At 36.6% G+C, this 19174-nt stretch overlaps 1 protein-coding gene across 3 annotated transcripts in view; it reads right to left on the minus strand.

Annotated features, from left to right (window-relative positions):
* Positions 1-19174, minus strand: part of BAZ1A (bromodomain adjacent to zinc finger domain 1A) — a 95531-nt gene that overhangs the window by 69872 nt on the left and 6485 nt on the right. For all 3 annotated transcript variants that reach the window (XM_039256983.1, XM_039256984.1, XM_039256982.1), the window contains one exon: positions 10212-10490. In XM_039256983.1, the coding sequence (XP_039112914.1) occupies positions 10212-10490 (279 nt within the window). The remainder of the gene's footprint in view (positions 1-10211; positions 10491-19174) is intronic.

Genomic DNA, 19174 nt, shown 5'->3' on the forward strand with positions numbered 1-19174 from the left:
TTATATACTGGTAAGAGCAAAATTATAAGCACAGAAAACAGATCAGTGGTTGCCATACAGGCTAGGCTAGGAGATGGGCACAGGGTAGACTACAAAGGGAGACAACAGAACTTTTGGGGAATAATGGAAATGTTTTATTGTGGTGGGTTACATGACTGTATGTCAAAAATTACAACTATGCATTTAAAGGTGAATTTTATCATAAGAAAGTAATGTAATACTTTAATAAAATTTTATTAGTTTAGACTTAGGAAAAAAGTTGATCTGAATGTAAGTTATTTTGTTTTTTTTTATGTTTATTTATTTATTTTTTTATGTCTGAAAGAATGCACACGAATGCATTTTTCATTCCTGGGAATTGTGCCAAAAGACAGAAAGTCAATAAATAAAAATCAGTTTTTCCCATGCTTGCAGTCACCTTTTGTTGCTACTAGATAGCGTTCTTTCATCTAAAGAAAAATATTTGAAAGAAGAAAGCTTAAACAGCTTAGACTAGGGGCACCTGGGTGGGTCAGTCGGTTAAGCATCAGACTTCGGCTCAGGTCATGATCTCACGGTTTGTGGGTTCAAGCCCTGCGTTGGGCTCTGTGCTGTCCGCTAGCTCAGAGCCTGGAACCTGTTTCAGATTCTCTAGCTCCTTCTCTCTCTGACCCTCCCCTGCTCATGCAGTCTCTATCTCTCTCTCAGAAATAAATAAAACATTGAGGGAAAAAAAACCCCAAAAATAAATACTACAAAAATAAAATAATTAAGGTACTCTCTGTTAAGAATAGTGATTAAGAGGGGTGCCTGGGTGGCTCAGTCGGTTAGGTGTCTGACTTCGGCTCAGGTCATGATCTCACGGTTCGTGGGTTCGAGCCCCGCGTCGGGCTCTGTGCTGACAGCTAGCTCAGAGCCTGGAGCTGCTTTGGATTCTGTGTCTCCCTCTTTCTCTGACCCTCCCCTGCTCATGCTGTCTCTCTCTCTCAAAAATAAATAAAGCATTAAAAAAAAAAAAAGAATAGTGATTAAGAATCTAAATAACCAGGGAACCTGTTTAAATACTGAAGCTTTTTCCCCCCTTTGAATCAATGATCATTAATGAGTACTTTCAACTACGATCTTTTAATTCTATTTTTTAAATATGTTTTCACACTCATCTATTCCTCTCAAACAGAAGAACAGGGATTCTGACACTGCCTGTGCTTGGAAATTTTACTACTTGTGACCTTGAGGAAATTTAATTAATCAACCTCTCTGTGTGAGCATCTCAATTGCAAAATGAGCAAATGAGCACTTACTATATATGGCTGTTGTGAGAATTAAATAAGATCATCTAAATAAAAAGCTCAGAACACTGTCTGGCATATAGTAAGCTCTCATTATAAGTATGGTCATCATCTCCCTAAAATGACATACAGCGAACTCTCAAGAACAGTGACTATGATGTCAGAAAATTAGGGACTGGCTCAAAAAATAATGAGTCATCACAGCTGGCAGACTCTTCACTGGTCTCTGACAAGTACTGGAAGGAACAAACATTTACTGAGTGCTTTATGTGCCGGGCACTATGTTGGGCTCCTAACAAATACTAATTACTGTGGCAGATTCCTGCCACAGTTATAGCCCCATTGAATCATATCTCTCTGATTCCATCCCACATTATTTCTGGATTTGTTCCTGTGACTTGCTTTGGTCAATGGAATACTAGCAACATGTCGCATGCTGAGGCTTGAAATGTGCTTGTACACTGCAGCTTGTCCTCTCTTGCTGCTGGGAACCCTGCTACTACCCTGGGAATGTGTTTGGATTAATAGCTTCCTGAAGGGTGAAATGAAACTAGCCACCCTAGTCTGAGGCTCCAGATACCTGAGTAAGGCTATTCTAAAGTAGAGGATCTAGACAATCCAGTCCCAGATCATAGGAACATTCCAGTCAAACCAATTATGAGAATAATGTTTACTGATTTAGGCCACTTAGTTTTGCAGGTAGTTTGTTATGCAGATAAAGCTAACACAACCACTATATGAATATAGATATTATTTTAGTTTTACAGATTAAGAAAGAAGGTTAAGAAACTTTGGCTCCAAAGGCTTTTCTACCAAGCCACACTCTGAAGTTCTAAGTAAAAAGGAGATCTCTGTAAAGCAGTAACCTTTCCTCTGTTCCAGGAGTCAGCACTCTATGGCCTATGGGCCAGATCCAACTTATCTCCTGTTTTTGTATGTATGGTCTGTAAGTTGAGAATAATTTATACATATTTAAATGATTTAAAATAAAATCAGAAGACTTTGTGACATGTGAAAATAACAGGATATTCAAGTTTCAATATTTAAAAACAGAGAGCTATTAGAATATATCTGCGCTCATTCATATACTGTCTATGGCTGCTTTTGCACTCGAACAGCAGAGTTGGGTGGCTGTGACTGAAACCAGATGAACTACACAGTCTGTAATATTTAATGTTTGGCCCCTTATTTTAAAAAAGTATACCAACAACTGCTCAGAATTATTCTCATGGCGTATGTTTCTAATTTAAACAAAGGATTCTGTCTGGCCTTTAAGATGAGTAGATTTTCTTTGTACTTCTGTCACTCCTTTTCCTTTCACCAAAAATTTAGCTATGTCATTTCTCCTTGTTCTCCTTTAACTTTTATCTTTGGATGGTCTCTGACTTTGCCTAAGAAAGACAGATAAACCTCATTTTTAAAACAGTAATTCAGAACCATAGGTCAAATGAATTCATTTACACACCATACTATTGGTCTCCAAGACAGCTTGGAAAATTAACAGACTACAATTTTATCTTGTTCTCAAGTAAATTCAGAGTATCTATGAAGAAAGTTGTTTATTAAGAACTGATCTTATTTTGGCCAAATAAAACAGATCCCAAAGAAGGTTGAGAAAGATGTAGGAGAGAGATTTTACTCAGAAGAGGCTCTCATTTCTCAGACCTAAACCTGTGTAATAATAGAAATGAACTTCCCTTTTATTTCTAACAGGGATTTCAGGACAGAAGTAGCTATATATAATCTCTCCTCTTTTGGGATATTAGTCTCTAATATTCTGCCACAGGGAAATAACAATTTCAGAACTACTACTGTCCCACTTCACCATCCTACAACTAGTCAGTTCAATGAGATACAAATTGAAGCAAGTAAATATTTGATTTCCGTTTGTTAGAAAACAAGTGAGCCTCACTTTACTTGCCATCTCCTCATTTTTATCATTTTTCTTATCCCCACAGTAATGACTATAAGTCCTGGGGGAGATTCAGTTGATGGTTTGTACCTGTCATTAGTGCAAAGGATCAGTAAAGAAGTTGCCAGAGACTAACCTCCCTCACCCCCAACAATTAACATCCAAAGACTTTTGAGAGGCATTAGACAGATGTTCCTAATGGTTAAAGCAATTTGAACACCTTTAGAATACTGAAGAAAATGAATAAGTTTGTATGATCAGTCTAAACTTTACTGAACTATTTTGTTAAGTCCATACAGAGATGTAACATAAGCTTTACAGGTGATTTAAATTAAACTTGTTTAGAAAAAAATTCATTTTCATTATTTAGGGATTTTTAGAGTATAAAAACAATTTCCCAGGATGGCCTAATTTATTATTATGCAAGTAAATAAGGATTCTAAATTTTAACTCCTGAACTTGCAATGACCATCCAGGAGTCAGTCGGGTTGTAAGTCTGGGTCTTTGCTGCATACAACAAACACCATGTACATCTAAAGAAGGTAGTTTCACTTTAACTTAAAATTCCAAAGAAAGAACAGCTGTCCCAAACAGACTCCCTTTTTTCCCTTTTTTGTATTAAAAATTATACCATCAACATACTAGGGTCACTGAGAACCAAAGACTGAAAACAATTTTTGGATGTCGTTAAAGACTCTCTTTGTCCGAGAACCAGAAATTGTGACCTTAAAAGACCAATAGTGGGGCACCTGCCTGGCTCAGTTGGTACAGCATGTGACTCTTGATCTTAGAATTGTGAGTTTGAGCCCTGTGTTGGGCATGGAGCCTACTTAAAATAAAAAAAAAAAAAAAAAAAAATCAGTAGTGTAAGTAAGCTGATCAATAGAAAGCCTACCTTCTGAAAGAGTTATGATACAAATTTAACTGACACATTGTTGCTAAAAATTCTATACTATCTTTGCATCTAAATAAGAAGCCTCCTTTAATCTTTTTCTACTAATTTTTATTTTTCTCTGCCTTCAAGAAGTTTCTAGTCAAATAACCCTTTCCCAAAAGCCTCTCTTTGATTAATCCCACCTAGATTAATCATCCAAGCACGTATGTTTAAATAAAAATAACTAGATCTGGGGTGCCTGGGTGGCTCAGTCACTTAGGCATCTGACTTTGGCTCAAGTCATGATCTCACGGTTCATGAGTTTGAGCCCTATATTGGGTTTTCTGCTGACAGTGCAGAGCCCGCTTTGGATCCTCTGTTCCCCCTCCCCTCCCCTGCTCATGCTCTCAAAAATAAATAAACATTAAAAAAAATAATTAAATTTGGTCCTAGCTTATTTCTCTTTCATCCTATCTTCTCAATGTATTTAGTATTTCTCTTTGTCCTCAATATTAATGTAGTTTAATTATGATTCACTAATACCATTTAGGCTAGCAAAATAAAAGAACCCAAAGATTTAAAAGTTCATTTTCTCATTTCCAATTCTAATAAATACAAAGTGCCTATTTCTACATTTCATACTTAATTTAATGCTAATTTCCTTACATCTTAAAGACTAAAGCATTTAAAGCATTCCACCTATGAAACATAGAAAGCTACAGGAAATATACTTTAATATAGTTAAAAGCTTGGGGCATCTGGGTAGCTGAGTCAGTTAAGCATCTGACTCTTGATTTCAGCTCAGGTCATGATATCTCAGTTCATGGGATCGATCCCCGTGCTTGGGTTCCACACTGCTGGGGGCAGAGGCTGCTTGGGATTCTCTCCATCACTCTGTCCCTGGTCCTCCCCCACTGCACATGCATGCTCTTTCTCTCTCAAAATAAATAAACTTTTTTTTTAATGTTTATTTATTTTTGGAAGAGAGACAGAGCACAAGCAGGGGAGGGGCAGAGAGAGAGGGACACAGAGAATCCAAAGCAGGCTCCAGGCTCTGAGCTGTCAGCACAGAGCTGGATGTGGGGCTCGAACCCACGGACTGTGAGATCATGACCTGAACCGAAGTCAGACACTTAACTAAGCCACCCAGGCTCCCCTCAAAATAAATAAACTTAAAAAAAAAAATACAGTTAAAAGTTCTAGTTGGTTGGTCGCTATTTAATGCCAAACTAATGTAAGTTTCTCAGATTAAAAAGGATGCTGTAATTTTTATTTTACAGGGCAATTCTAAAAATAATAGTGAACAACAGTCTCTTATCTTTGCAAATTTAAATCTAAGTAGTATAGGGATAATATTTGGGAAAATCTGGCTATAAATGAAACTCTTTGGTGCAAATCCAATTCTCCTATTTCACTGATTTAATCTACGTAGGGGGAAAGATGTATCAGTGAAAGGTCAGAGATTTGGAAGAAAATACAGTTTATTGTTTTCAAAGGGAAAATTTATACAAGGCTAGCAAAGGAATAACTTTCTTCAGCCTCAGAAAAAGCAAGGAAGCTTTTTAGGAACCAGTAGTTTAACCAGCTTATTCAAAACCAATTAGAAATGGTGCACATCTATGAATTTTGATATAAGAAAATATCTAAACCAGTACTAGGTAAAAAAGCAGATTGCCTTTTTTTTAATTTAGTGTAGTATAATAAAAAGAGAACTATGTACTAATTTTTGACAGTGATTATCTCTGAAAGGAACACTTGGGAAATGCGCTCTAGGCCTTCACCTTTTAGAATTTTGATACATAGGAATCTTTATAGGAAAAAAAGCAGATTTTTAAAAAAATTATATAGTTCAGTCTTAATAGGCAGAGCGCATACTTTTATTGTTAATGTAAAGACTTTAGTTTTTTTAGAAGTTTTTAAGATTTCACAGCAAAACTGAGAGAAAGATATAGAGATTTCCCATATACCCCTTGCTGCCCCACATTCATAGGCTCTCCAATTATCAATATCCCCCTACCAGAGGTAGTACATTTGTTGCAAGTGATGAATCTACACTGACACATCATCATTATTTGAAGTCCACAGCTTACATTAGAGCTCGCTCTTTGTGTTATACATTCTATGGGTTTGGACAAATGTATATGGCATGTATGCATAATTACAGTACACAGAGTATTTTCACCGCTATAAACAGCCTCTGTACTCCACCTATTCACGTCTCTCCAACTCCACCTCAGCCACTGGCAACCACTGATCTTTTTACTGCATCCACAGTTTTACCTTTTCTAGAATGCCATACCGTATGTACCCTTTTCAGATTGGCTTCTATTACACAGTAATAGTCACTTAAGGTTCCTTCTTATCTTTTCATGGCTTGACAGCTCATTTCTTTTTACCACTGAATAGTATTCCATTATGTGGATGTACCAGTTTATCCATTTACCTAGGAAGGAGGTTTCAGTTGCTTTCAAATTTTGAAAGTTATTAATAAAGCTGCTATACACATTCATCTGCAGGTCTTTGTAGACATTAGGTTTTCAACTCCTCTGGTAAATACCAAGGAGCATACAACTTTTGGAGAATTCTGGGTCACCTATCAATATCATGAGAATTAAAACGAAAGCAGTGGTACATTGCCTAGCATAGAGGAAAGTTCAATGAATGCTAGTAAACTTTCAATTCTACAATGCCTTCTAATGCTACTAAATCATATACTAAGCCAGGCCAGTATACTCAACCATTAGCCAGTAGTTAATGTTTATTCCATCTCCTTCTTTCCTTTCAGGGCCACTTCTCACTGTCAGTATACCTACTTTTTAGAGGTACCTCCTCATATCTGTTGCTGCAAACTCCTGTGAACTCCCAGAATATCCTCACTGTGCTTGTAAAATGTCTGAAAACAAGTTGCCCAAAGTCCACTTTAATTTTAAAAGATTACCAAATAAACAATTATATTGATTCAATTTTTCCAATTCTCTCAAACTCTAGCTCTGTCCTTCAACTGAAAAATTACTCACGAATCTAAAATGTGTATTTCTCTAGTGGTTTCCACCTTATTTCTCCTGATTTAATTCTCCAGTTCCAGGGTAGGGGTAGAAGATGGGTTTATCATGTACATATTTAAGCTCTCGGTCACCATCCTCCCAACCCTTCACTGAACAATGATAATCAGGCTTGATTAGTTAAGTGAAACTTAGATGTCTTAATCTTGATTCAGATTTAAGTTAACTGAAACTTAGATGTCTTAAAATCTGCATGTGTAGCATTTTTTAGAAAACCATGTACAAATATGGGATAGCTATCTTCAAAAACAAACAACTATGTCTTTCTTAGACAGTGAAATTAACTGTGGGGTTTCCTTTCAAAGCTACAACTGAGAAATTTGATTCCTGGTTACAGTGGCCCAGGCAATTATTGTAGCCTCACATCATTACTAATATCTGTGATAAAACAACCCCCACCCCTGCCAAACTGCATGGTCCCCAATATGCACATTCAAGTACTAACATGACACCTCTATCAAATGGCAACATTAAAAAAATTCACATTCATTATATCATTTCATCCTGTGTGGCAAACCTGTAAGGCAGGGGTCCATTTAGCAGACGAAAAAAGACAAAAACTTAAGAGTTTAAAATACTTGCTCAGAACAAGTAAATGGCAGAGAATCCAAAACCAAGGAGGCAATGATACAGTTACAGTGAAAGAAATTATAGTGATGTTGTAAGTCAGTTTTATCTGAATTAAAAAAAAAATTGTTTTTTAAAGTAGGCTCTATGCCCAACACATGGCCCAAACTCATGATCCTGAGGTGGAGAGTCATGTGCTCTACCGACTGAGCCAGTTAGGTACCCCAGTTCTACCTCAATTTAAATCCTACCACTTACTACTTATAAGACTGGAATGGAAGCTCCAAGACTTTGTTTTGTTCACTGCTGTATTTCCAGCATCTAGAACAGTGCAAGTAAACAGCAGGAGATGAGTATATATATGATAAACATTACAAAAAAATCATTTGACTTCTTCGGACCTGTTTCCTTATCTGTAAATAGAAACAATAAGGTCTTAGCTGCTAGTATAATATGTACATAAGGCATCTGGCAGGTATTTAAGAATTAATAGACATGACTCCTAGTTTAGTGTTCTTTACATAAGACCACCTATTCTCTCACTTCTTCTGTAGGCTCTAAAGAAGTAGCTGAGAACAAATGTCTGTACAACTGGCAGGCAAGCTGGGTGGTAATCAGGATTGGGGGGGGTGGAGGATAAAGAGCTAAGTCCTTGCCTCAGTCAAGTAGTCAGCTGTTCTCTTTACTATTCTGGCATAACAGACAGAAGGCAAAGGATCTTCTAGAAGAATCTGTTAGCTGACTGCTTATTTCAAAACAGAAAGTCTTATTAAGTAGGGAAACACCTAATCTATACTTGTAAAAGGCAACAAGAAAGAGGGGAGGAATACTGAAAGATAAATGAGACAACAAGAGATGGATACTGAGGTGAGAAGATCCAGAGTACCTATACTGACTAATTCAACCTAAGAATGGCCTCTGTCCCATTTTCTTGTAACTCAGCATGTTCTTTCCAGTAAATCTAATTCTGGTGGATGAAGCAGTCTTGAAGACCACTAGTAAGTACTACCAGAGATAGAAAAAAAGGTTTAGGTCGTTAATAAGTAGAAACAAAAGTTCAAAGCAAAGGGAGATGGTACTACAAATGGTACCATCAAGAAAGTGAAAAGACAACTCCTAGAATGGGAGCAAATCTCTGCAAATCATATAAAGGATTTGCAGCCAAAAACACAAAGAACTCTTACAACTCAGTAATAAAAAAGATAAAGAAGTCAATTTAAAAATGGGCAAAGGGCCAAAACAGACATTTCTGCAAAGAAGATACATAAATGAACAGTGAGCACACGACACAATGCTTAACACGGTCATTAGGGAAATGCAAATCAAAACTACAACAAGACACCAATCCACACCCACTAGGATAGCAAAATAAAAAAGATGGACAATAACAGATTGTGCACAGATAGGGCTTGGTGAGGATGTGGACAAACTGCAACTCTCATACACTTCTAGGAGGAGTGTCAAATGATGCAGCTGCTCTTGAAGTGGGGCTATTCTTCAAATGCTAAACAGTTACCATATAACTTAGCAATTCTAATTCTAGGTGTATACCCAAGAGAACTGAGAACATATGTTCACACAAAAACCTGTACATGAATGCCTATTGTAAGAGAATTATTTAGAATAGCCAAAAAGTGGAAACAACCTAAATATCTGTCAACTGATGAACAGATAGACAAAATGCGATAGATCCATACAGTAGAATTTATCAATAAATATAAAAATACTGATACATGCTACCACGTATTAAACCTTGAAAACATTACACTAGGTGAAAGAAATGAGATACAGGAAACTATGTATGATTCCAAGAGGCTATAAAAAGTTTTAGTGCAAATAAAGATTACCATGATAAATATTTGTGATTAGCCAATCACAATGGTTAAGACTTCAGGAAAGCAGCAACAATTCAAACATTCTTAGTGCCATAGATAATGTCACTTAAAATTTTTTTATATGAAAAATTCATTCTTTTATTGAAGAGCTGGGAAAAAGAGAGCTTAGTGGAGTATATAAACAAGTCAGTCCACATATTATCAAAGAAATTTACTAAAATTCAGGAAGAAATACATGCATATTTTAATCATTTGGTAACACAATGAGGACAAAGTAGATGATCTTTAAAGATGGAACTTCCACACAGTGGAACTTATTATACAGTAAATTAAAAAGAGAAGAAAGTTGTTTCATAAAGCAATGGACTGATCTTCAAGATATTTTAAATGAAAAAGATATTTTAATGCAAAAATGTTACCTTTGGCATTAAAAAGGGACCGGAGATTGTGTGCGTGCTTGTGCGCATATGTATACAAGTATCTAGGCAAGGACATGCTTTTGGTGGTCTGTATAAAAATTAGCTTTGGAAAAATATAAGAAACTGCCAACACTAGGGCTTTCTGTGGGGAGGGTAAGAGAGTAGTGGGAGGTCAGGAGAAGAGAAGATTTCTTCAGTTCACCTTTTTGTGTATTTTGAGTTTTGAGTGATGTGAATGTATAGGTATTAAAAGGAAAAATTAAAAGTACTTTACCTTGCACCATTGTTCCTAATGACTTCAACAGTTTCTTCAACAAAATATCGATCCTTGACATATGCAAAAATATCATCACAAATTTCATGTAAGCGTGAACGATGGGTAAGGTTGGTCAAGTATAAAACTGGAATAATTAGTGGTTCTGGAAAACTCTGAAGATTCTGTCTTGCTTTTTTTTCTGACTCAAGTGCTTCCTGATAGGTCAGTCCAGGTCTACCCGTCACAGCACAACTCCACACAAGACTGTTGCACAGAATGGTTCGTTCAAAAAAGTCACTGATTAAAAAACAAAAACAAAATCCATTCATTACCTATCATTCCATAAATTTTACGTTAAAAGATGATAAAGGATTGTGCTTTCATTGCAAAATTTTACATAGAATCAAAGAACAAGAGTTTAGTAACTCATCAACTTGTACAACTTATACAAGCCTAAGAAAAAAGCATATTTAAACTAGACACTTATATTTTGCAATTTAAAGGTACACTCAGCCATAATTGAACTTTGATTTCCGTCACTTTTGAAATTGGGAGTAAACTGCAAATAAACTCAACCCTCTTTTTTTCTTCTAATATTAAAGCTTTTAATTCCAAAGCAGCCAAAACACTAGAGACAATTTAAGCACTTAACCATTAACTTTTAAAAGTTTTAACATAATAGTGAGAAACTGGCAATCTAAGTATCTCATGATGAGAAAAGTTAGGTAAATTATAGTACTTTATGAAAATCATAGTCATGAAAATAATAAAAATCACAGTCATTAAATAGTATGAGGAGAGTACTTAAATAACATGTTTACAAGAAAAAAAAAACCTTTCCAGTTTGATTCCCTCCTATATTTTTGTAAGCTTTAAAAAATGTTTTATTATTCTTGAGAGAGAACACGAGTAGGGGAGGGGCAGAGAAAGATGGGGACCGAAGATCCAAAGTGGGCACTGCACTGACAGCTGTGAGCCTGTTAGGCTCCTACTCAGAAACCCTGAGATCATGATCTGAGCCAAAGTGGGACACTCAACTGACTGAAACACAGAGGCACCCTCCCTTCTGTATGCTTGAAAGTAAAAGCTTACCAAAACAATATACATTATATGGTCCCACTTGCATCAAAAAGAAAGAAGGCAGGCAGGCAGGCAAAAAAAGATAACCTAAAGAAGCATAAAGGATTTCTAGAAGGTTCTACAAAAATCAAGGCAAGAACTACAGAGTAGGGATGGGTTTGAGGGACCACAGTACTGAGTGCTTTTCTGCACTGTTAGAATTTTTTTTTTTTGACATTAGTTTATTTTTATTTTTTTTTACAAATAGTTTATTGTCAAATTAGTTTCCACATAACACTCAGTGCTCATCCCCACAAGTGTCCTCCTCCATGCCCATCCCCCCCTCCCCCCCACATCCATCAGTCCTCAGTTTTTGTCAGCCTGCACTGTTAGAATTTCTTAATATGAGCATTTCTTTTAAAAAATTTTATCAGGGGGCGCCTGGGTGGCTCAGTCAGTTGAGCTTCCCACTTCGGCTCAGGTCGTGATCTCACGGTTTGTGGGTTTAAGCCCTGCATTGGGCTCTGTGCTGACCACTAGCTCAGAGCCTGGAGCCTGTTTCAGATTCTGTGTCTCCCTCTCTCTCTGACCCTCCCCTGTTCATGCTGTCTCTCCCTCTCTCTCAGAAATAAATAAAACATTTAAAAATTAAAAAAAATCTATCAGTTACTTTTAAAATGCAAGAGATTCATAATATGGAAAAATCTCAAAGGTATGTTAAGTAGAAAAAACTCGAATCACTGAATAACACAATCCCATATACATTGATTAGAATAACAAAAATGTGTTATTTATACAAATACTATAAACAGATGTTCCTTATGGAGAAAGGGAGGGACTACAAAAGAAGGAAAAGGAAAATTTGTTGTTCTAAATATTTCGATATTGTTTGGGGTTTTTTAAAAAAAACTTTTTTTTTTTTTAATGTTTTATTTATTTCTAGGAGAGAGAGAGAGACAGCGTGAACAGGGGAGGGTCAGCGAGAGAGGGAGTCACAGACTGAAACAGGCTCCAGGCTCCGAGCTGGCAGTCAGCACAGAGCCCGACGCGGGGCTCGAACCCACGAACCGCGAGATCATGACCTAAGCGAAAGTCGGACGATCAACCGACTAAGCCACCCAGGCGCCCCGTAAAAAAAAACTTTTTAAAAAAATGTTTTATTTGTTTCTGAGAGAAAAGGAGAGACAGAATGAGCAGGGGAGGGTCAGAGAGAGAGGGAGACACAGAATCTGAAACAGGCTCCAGGCTCTGAGCTACCTGTCGGCACAGAACCCCATGCAGGGCTCGAACCCACGAACCTGTGAGATCATGACCTGAGCTGAAGTCGGACGCTTAACCGACTGAGCCACCCAGGTGCCCCTGTCTGAAGTTTTATAAGGAGCATGCACTTGTATTATTTTTTATAATCAACACATTTTAGAACACAGAAGGTTGGACATATGTAAAAAGGGTAATAATGGTTGCTTCTAAGTGGTCATATGTTGAGTAATGTTTTTCCCTCTTTACACTATTTTAAAAAATAGTTTATTGTCAAGTTGGTTTCCATATAACACCCAGTGCTCATCCCAACAAGTGCCCTCTTCCATGCCCATTACCCCCCTTACCCTCCTCCTCACCCCCATCTCCCCCATGGTCCTCCGTTAAGTTCCTCCTAATCCTCCTATACATGCAAACATATGGTATCTGTCTTTCTTTGCCTGACTTATTTTCACTCAGCATAACACCCTCAAGGTCCATCCATGTTGCTACACATGGCCACATTTCATTGTTTCTCATTGCCATGTAGTATTCCATGGTCTAGATAAACCACATCTTCTTGATCCATTCATCTGTTGATGGACACTTAGGCTCTTTCCATGTTTTAGCTATTGTGGAGAGTGCTGCTGTGAACATTGGGGTACAAGTGCCCCTATGCATCAGCACTCCTGTATCCTTTGGGTAAATTCCTAGCAGTGCTATTGCTGGGTCATAGGGGAGTTCTATTGTTAATTTTTGAGGAACCTCCACAATGTTTTCCAGTCCCTCTCTATACTTTGGTGTACTTTTCACTAATTATTTGTGACTACTCATTTTTCTCTAACTTTTTCTCCTTCCTGAAATCCCCCCTTTCCTTCTGTAATTATTCTAAAAAGTATTAAGGCTGCTATATGTTTACTTCCTAATTAGTATATTGGTATAGGTTATCCCTATAGTAAGTAGTCCGATCTCCAAACAAGATTTGAGGTAATTCTATTAACATGGTTTCATTTGTATATTTATCTGCAGAACAACAAGAATGAAATCTATGGAAATAAAGAGAAACTAATCCTGTCTTAATATAAATGAGATCTAGTTACCCGAATACACCAAGTTACAGGACTTAGTACCAAAAAAATCCTTTTGAAGTATGTACCTTTTAGTAGAGGAGATAATGGATATATGCCATTAAAATTAAAATTACAAAGTGATTAAAAGACAGAAGCAGATATCCTTTGGGAGTTCAGAGGAAGTGAAGGAGGAGAGAGAGGCAAAAAAGATCAAGAAATACTAGAATCGGTTTTTGAAGGAAGTGGTGTTAAAAAGTTAGGCTGTAGAGGAAACAGAGTTGAAGAAAGAAATGCCAGAAAGAAAACAGATTAATGTAATCTGGTTCTCATAATCAAGAAAATCTATGCCAAATAAATAATTTATTAGATAAGAGATCAACAATAGGTATACCCATTAAGTGGTTATCAAAGGTACAGAATAAAACGAATGAAAGGATGGATCTTGGTCTTAAGCTTTACTTCCTAAAACTACAGTTCACTTAGGAAACTTTATAAAAGTTTTAAACTTCTTCCTGTTGGAACAAACATGTGTGTAAGACTCAGCTTACCAAGCCAGCACCTAATCAGCACATGATGTACATAAGGTATACTTCTATTAATTTAAACTATATTTAGTGCTACTTAAGAAAAATATACTTCAAATCTAAGTAGCTTACTACATTAACTAGTCTCTAAACCAGGGCTAAGAGAAGTAACAATGCTAGCCACACATAAAATTTTAAATTTTCTAGTGGTCGCATTTAACAATTTTAAAAGAAACAATAATCTTATGTATTTTTTTAAATTTTTATTTATTTCTAGGAGAGAGAGAGAGAGAGAGAGAGAGAGACAGCGTGAGCAGGCGAGGGTCAGAGAGAGAAGGAGATACAAACTCTGAAATAGGCTCCAGGCTCTGAGCTGGCAGTCAGCACAGAGCCCGACGCGGGGCTCGAACCCACGAACCGTGAGATCATGACCTAAGCGAAAGTCGGACGCTTAACCGACTAAGCCACCCAGGCGCCCCAATAATCTTATGTATTAATTTTATATATTTTATTTAACCAATACATCCACAGATGCTTTATTTCAATCTGTAATCAATTATAAATTCTTCAATGTGTAAATATTTTGAATTATATTTTTTGTACTATGTCTTCAAAATCCAGTATATATTGTGCCTTTATTGCGCATCTTAATTCTGATTATCAAGTTCTTAACAACCCCATGCCAAGTAATGGCTCCTATGTTGGACAGTATAGCTCTAGCCATAGTGATTTGGTATTTGGTAGCCTGGGGTAATTAGTAGGTCATGGGGTATTTGGTGTCATGTCAAGGAGAAAGGGTACTGAGCTGCAATAAACACTATTTAGATGTCTTGACATTGTTCAAAACACCAAAGAGCAATGGCACAAGTGCCACAAACCTCCACCAAACATGTGTTACCAGGTGGAAAAAGAGGATAGTTAGTAACCAATGTTGTACAGCTGTCCTTCTACATTCAGGTTTGTAGCTCCTCTTGCAAAGTGTTTGTACTGTTTGTTGCCCCTGTAGCATTCTACTCTGCAAAGTTGTTATATTATAGCTCTGTTGTGCACAAAGATCTACACTCAGGAGGAGGGAGACACGGCACACTATCATAGTGGCCATTTTAAAGCAAGAAAAAAAAAACCCAAGGGCTATTTCTCCCTATTCATCACCCCCAAGCAGCAAGCCACCATCTCTAACATTCTATACCTTCACTTTTTCATACTTCTATAAATCCAGTGTTCAGTCATTTGTCATACACATTCAAGTACATAGGATTTTGTTAATAATAATAAACTCTTGGGGGTAGGTTACAGTGTCTCTTCAATTTCTATACTATAAGAATATAAAACGATGAAAATGTTACAGAAGCCCATTTTACCATTGTAAGCAACAATTTATAAAGCATAAAATACTGTTTTACATAAATATTTTTAGGCAAATATAGATTATTACATCTCCAACTTATTATTAGTAGTACATTCCTTCAACAATCTTCTTTACCAGAGATGAGCTTACTACTTGCCTGGAGGCCAAACCTAGCTTTCCACTTGTTTTTGTAGTTTTATTGAAACACAGTCACACCCATCACCCATACCTTTAGGTATTATCTATGATTGCTTTTTCACTAAGTCCCATGGAGTTAGATAGGTACAACAGACACCATGGCCTACAAAGCCTAAAATTTGACTATTATCTGGCCCTTTAAGAGTTTGATGACTTCTGCTCTTTACCTTTCTTTCTTTCCTTTTTTTTTTTTTTTAACTGGAAGGAGTGACAAAGAATTACAGTCATCTTTAATGCACCACAATTCCTGCCTGGAGAGCATGTTCATTTTGACGAGTCACTAATAAGAACAAAATCCTCTGCCCTCTGCTTACATTTATAGTACATCTGATGTTGGGAAGAATTTTCCATAGATTACTTCTGGCCCCCATACTTTTTTTTAAAAATCTATTTCCAAGTTAGTTAGCATATAGTTCAATGATTTCAGGAGTAGAATCTAGTGATTCATCCCCTACATAAAACATCCAGTGCTCATTTCAACAAGTGTCTTCCTTAATGCCCCTTGATCTTTACCATTATTTCTTAGGGAAAACTTGCTTCTGAGTTAGCAGGTCGACTACTGGCAAGAACACACCTCTAATTAATATAAACTCAACCAACTCTCTGGTGAACAAACTAAGGAACAAAGAGCAACATACTGTTAACTTAGAAGGTTATTTGGCAAACTAAAAATCTAGTAGAATAAGATTAAGAATGAAGTAACACAGAATGGCTAAAATTAGCAACAAAAAACAAGAGATGTTGGTAAGGATATAGAGAAAGGGGAACACTCTTACACTTTTGATGGGAATGCAAACTGGTACAGCCACTCTGGAAAACAGTATGGAGGTTCTTCAAAAAGTTAAAAATAGACTACCCTATGATCCAGGAATTACACTGCTAGGTATTTACCTAAAGGATACAAAAATACTGATCTGAAGGAATATATATACCCAGATATTTACAGCAGGATTATCAACAAAATCCAAATTATGGAAAGAGCCCAAATGACTCTGATGAATGGATAAATAAGAGGTAGTATGTATGTATGTATGTATACACACACAATGAAACATTACTCAGCCATCAAAAAGAATGAAATCTTGCCATTTGCAGTGACATTGATGGACGAGAGACTATTATGTTAAGTGAAATATGTCAGTCAGAGAAAGACAAAATCCATGTGATTTCACTCATGTGGAATTTAAGAAACAAAGCAAATGAACATAGGTGGGGGAAAAAAAGAGGAAAACCATAAAACACACTCTCAACTCTAGTGAATAAACTGAGGGCTGCTGGAGGGGAGGTGGGCAGTGGATGGGTTAAATTGGTGATAGGTATTAAAGAGAGCATTTGTGATTAACACTGGGTGTTGTCAGTGATGAGTCACTAAATTCTACACTAGAAACTAATATTAGGTTGTATGTTAACTGGAATTTAAATAAAAACTAGAAACCAAAAAAAAATTAAAAACAAAAAGAATTAAGTGACATAACAACCAGAAGCCAAATATAATTTAGAAAAGGTAAACACAAAGTATAGTCTACTTAATGGACAAAACTGTATCAACTAGACATAAGATAAGAAAGACCCAGCATAATACTGCATAAAAGATATAAAGGACATACGCAAACTCCTCTGTCCATAAAAATAATTAGTATAACTGAGCAATGCAGCCACAGGTTAGAAATGAACATAATTCCTGATTTAAACAGCATGTAATATGCAAGAAAAGGAAAAGTACAACTTATAATCTTAGAAAAGTAGCAACTGTTATAAAACAGCATGGATTGTTCTAATAATGTCCTCTACTGGCAGGGTTGCAAAGCAGGAAATTAAGACATCTTAGACATGGCTGACTTAACATGCCTTATGTTATATAGAGAAAAGTCAGCTAGATGAAGATTACGTTTATTACATTTATCCACAAATGGTCAGGAGGAAAGAGACTAAAAATATAATGTTTAGTTAAAAAAAAAAGTTAATGAAATATTACTCTGCAGTTTACTGAGAGCTACCTCACACTTAGATCATGACACATAAAGCAGTCTCCTAAAATCTACAGATGCACTAAGGTGGGGAAGAGCGATAAAGACTTTTTAAATCTAGAGACTAAAATCTTAAACAGAAGTCAACAAAAGTGAAACATTATGGTAGCTTAACAAAAGTCCTAGCTTAACAATAACAAATGTGAAAAAGGCAAATTTTAAGTGAACTGCAAATTCACACTTCAAAGTCTTTTTATAGGTTTCCTTAGCTTAAAAAGTATCTTTAGAGCATTCTCTGCTTAAAGTGTACTTTTTCTCCATTCTGTGTCTTGATAGCTCCATCTTTCTTAGATGTTCTCTCCTTATTTGAAAGCTGTTATCAGTTCCATTTTCTATACTCTCATTACACTGGCTCCATAGCATATATATGATTTATGCCACTGTGTTGTACATTCATTTCTCACTAGAGGGACAAATTATCTCAGTATCTCCAGACTCTCCAAAGTATAGTGTCAAAGAGTAATAAACAAACATACTCTCCACTGGCAGTCCACACTTGTTTTTATGTGCATCTAGATGGAGAAAATATACACATATGAATGCAAAGGAGAAGAAAAGTGTCTAAATCTCAGCTTACCACTTGTAGAATGTGACTAAATTATACAACTTTACTGAACCTGGTTCCCCTCTATAAAATGGGGGTATCTTCCATGAACAGTTAATATGAAAATTAAATACAGTAATAAGATAATACTGATTGCCTAGCATACTGTATGTACACTCATAGTATCAAGTCTAACTGCTCAGGTACCATATTTGCAAAGAGACCCTAAAAAATATATATAAAATAATCAATGTGATAGAGGAACAAGGTCGGAAGAACACATAAAAGATTTGAGACTCTTTGAAGGAAAAGTTTGGCATTGGGAAGGGTAGGAAGAGGGATTAACTGCAGAGAGATTACCAATAAACTCCCAAAATCCAATTAGGATGACCCAAGCATAAAATCGTACCAGCTGCTCAGGGGTAGACTGTCTGCAAAGAGGGCTGAAGGTATGTAGGCTCCTTATAAATATCACTTTAGTACTTGTTTCTCACAAGAGGTGGAGTTTATTTCACTGCCTCTATTAGTGCACTAGCCTTGAAATTAGCTTTGACCAACATAATACAGAAAGGACACTAAGAGACTTCTGCTCTCACCCTGTTGGAACCCTGAGATGAGGACCTAAAGCAGTCCATGTTAGTCTATTTTTTTATCTTAATGTTTTAAACATTTTTTCAAATTTACTTGTTTTCAGAGAGAAAAAAAGTGTGAGTGGGGGATGGTGGACAGAGGAGGGGAGAGGGAGAGAGGGGGGGAGGGAGAGAGGGGGAGAGAGAGAGAGAGAAAATCCTAAACAGGCTTTGTGCTGTTGGCACAGAGCCCAACATGGGGCTCGAACCCTGGAAACCCAAGATCATGGCTTGAGCCGAAACCAGGAGTCTGACCCTTAACTGACTGTGCCACGCAGTCTTCTGAGGATGAAAGACCACATGGTCAGAAAAGCCATGCCAATATTAATATATCATCACATTGTAC

This window comes from Hyaena hyaena, unplaced genomic scaffold (genome assembly GCF_003009895.1).
Source record: "Hyaena hyaena isolate Hyena2069 unplaced genomic scaffold, ASM300989v1 scaffold_599, whole genome shotgun sequence".
Lineage (NCBI taxonomy): Eukaryota > Metazoa > Chordata > Mammalia > Carnivora > Hyaenidae > Hyaena > Hyaena hyaena.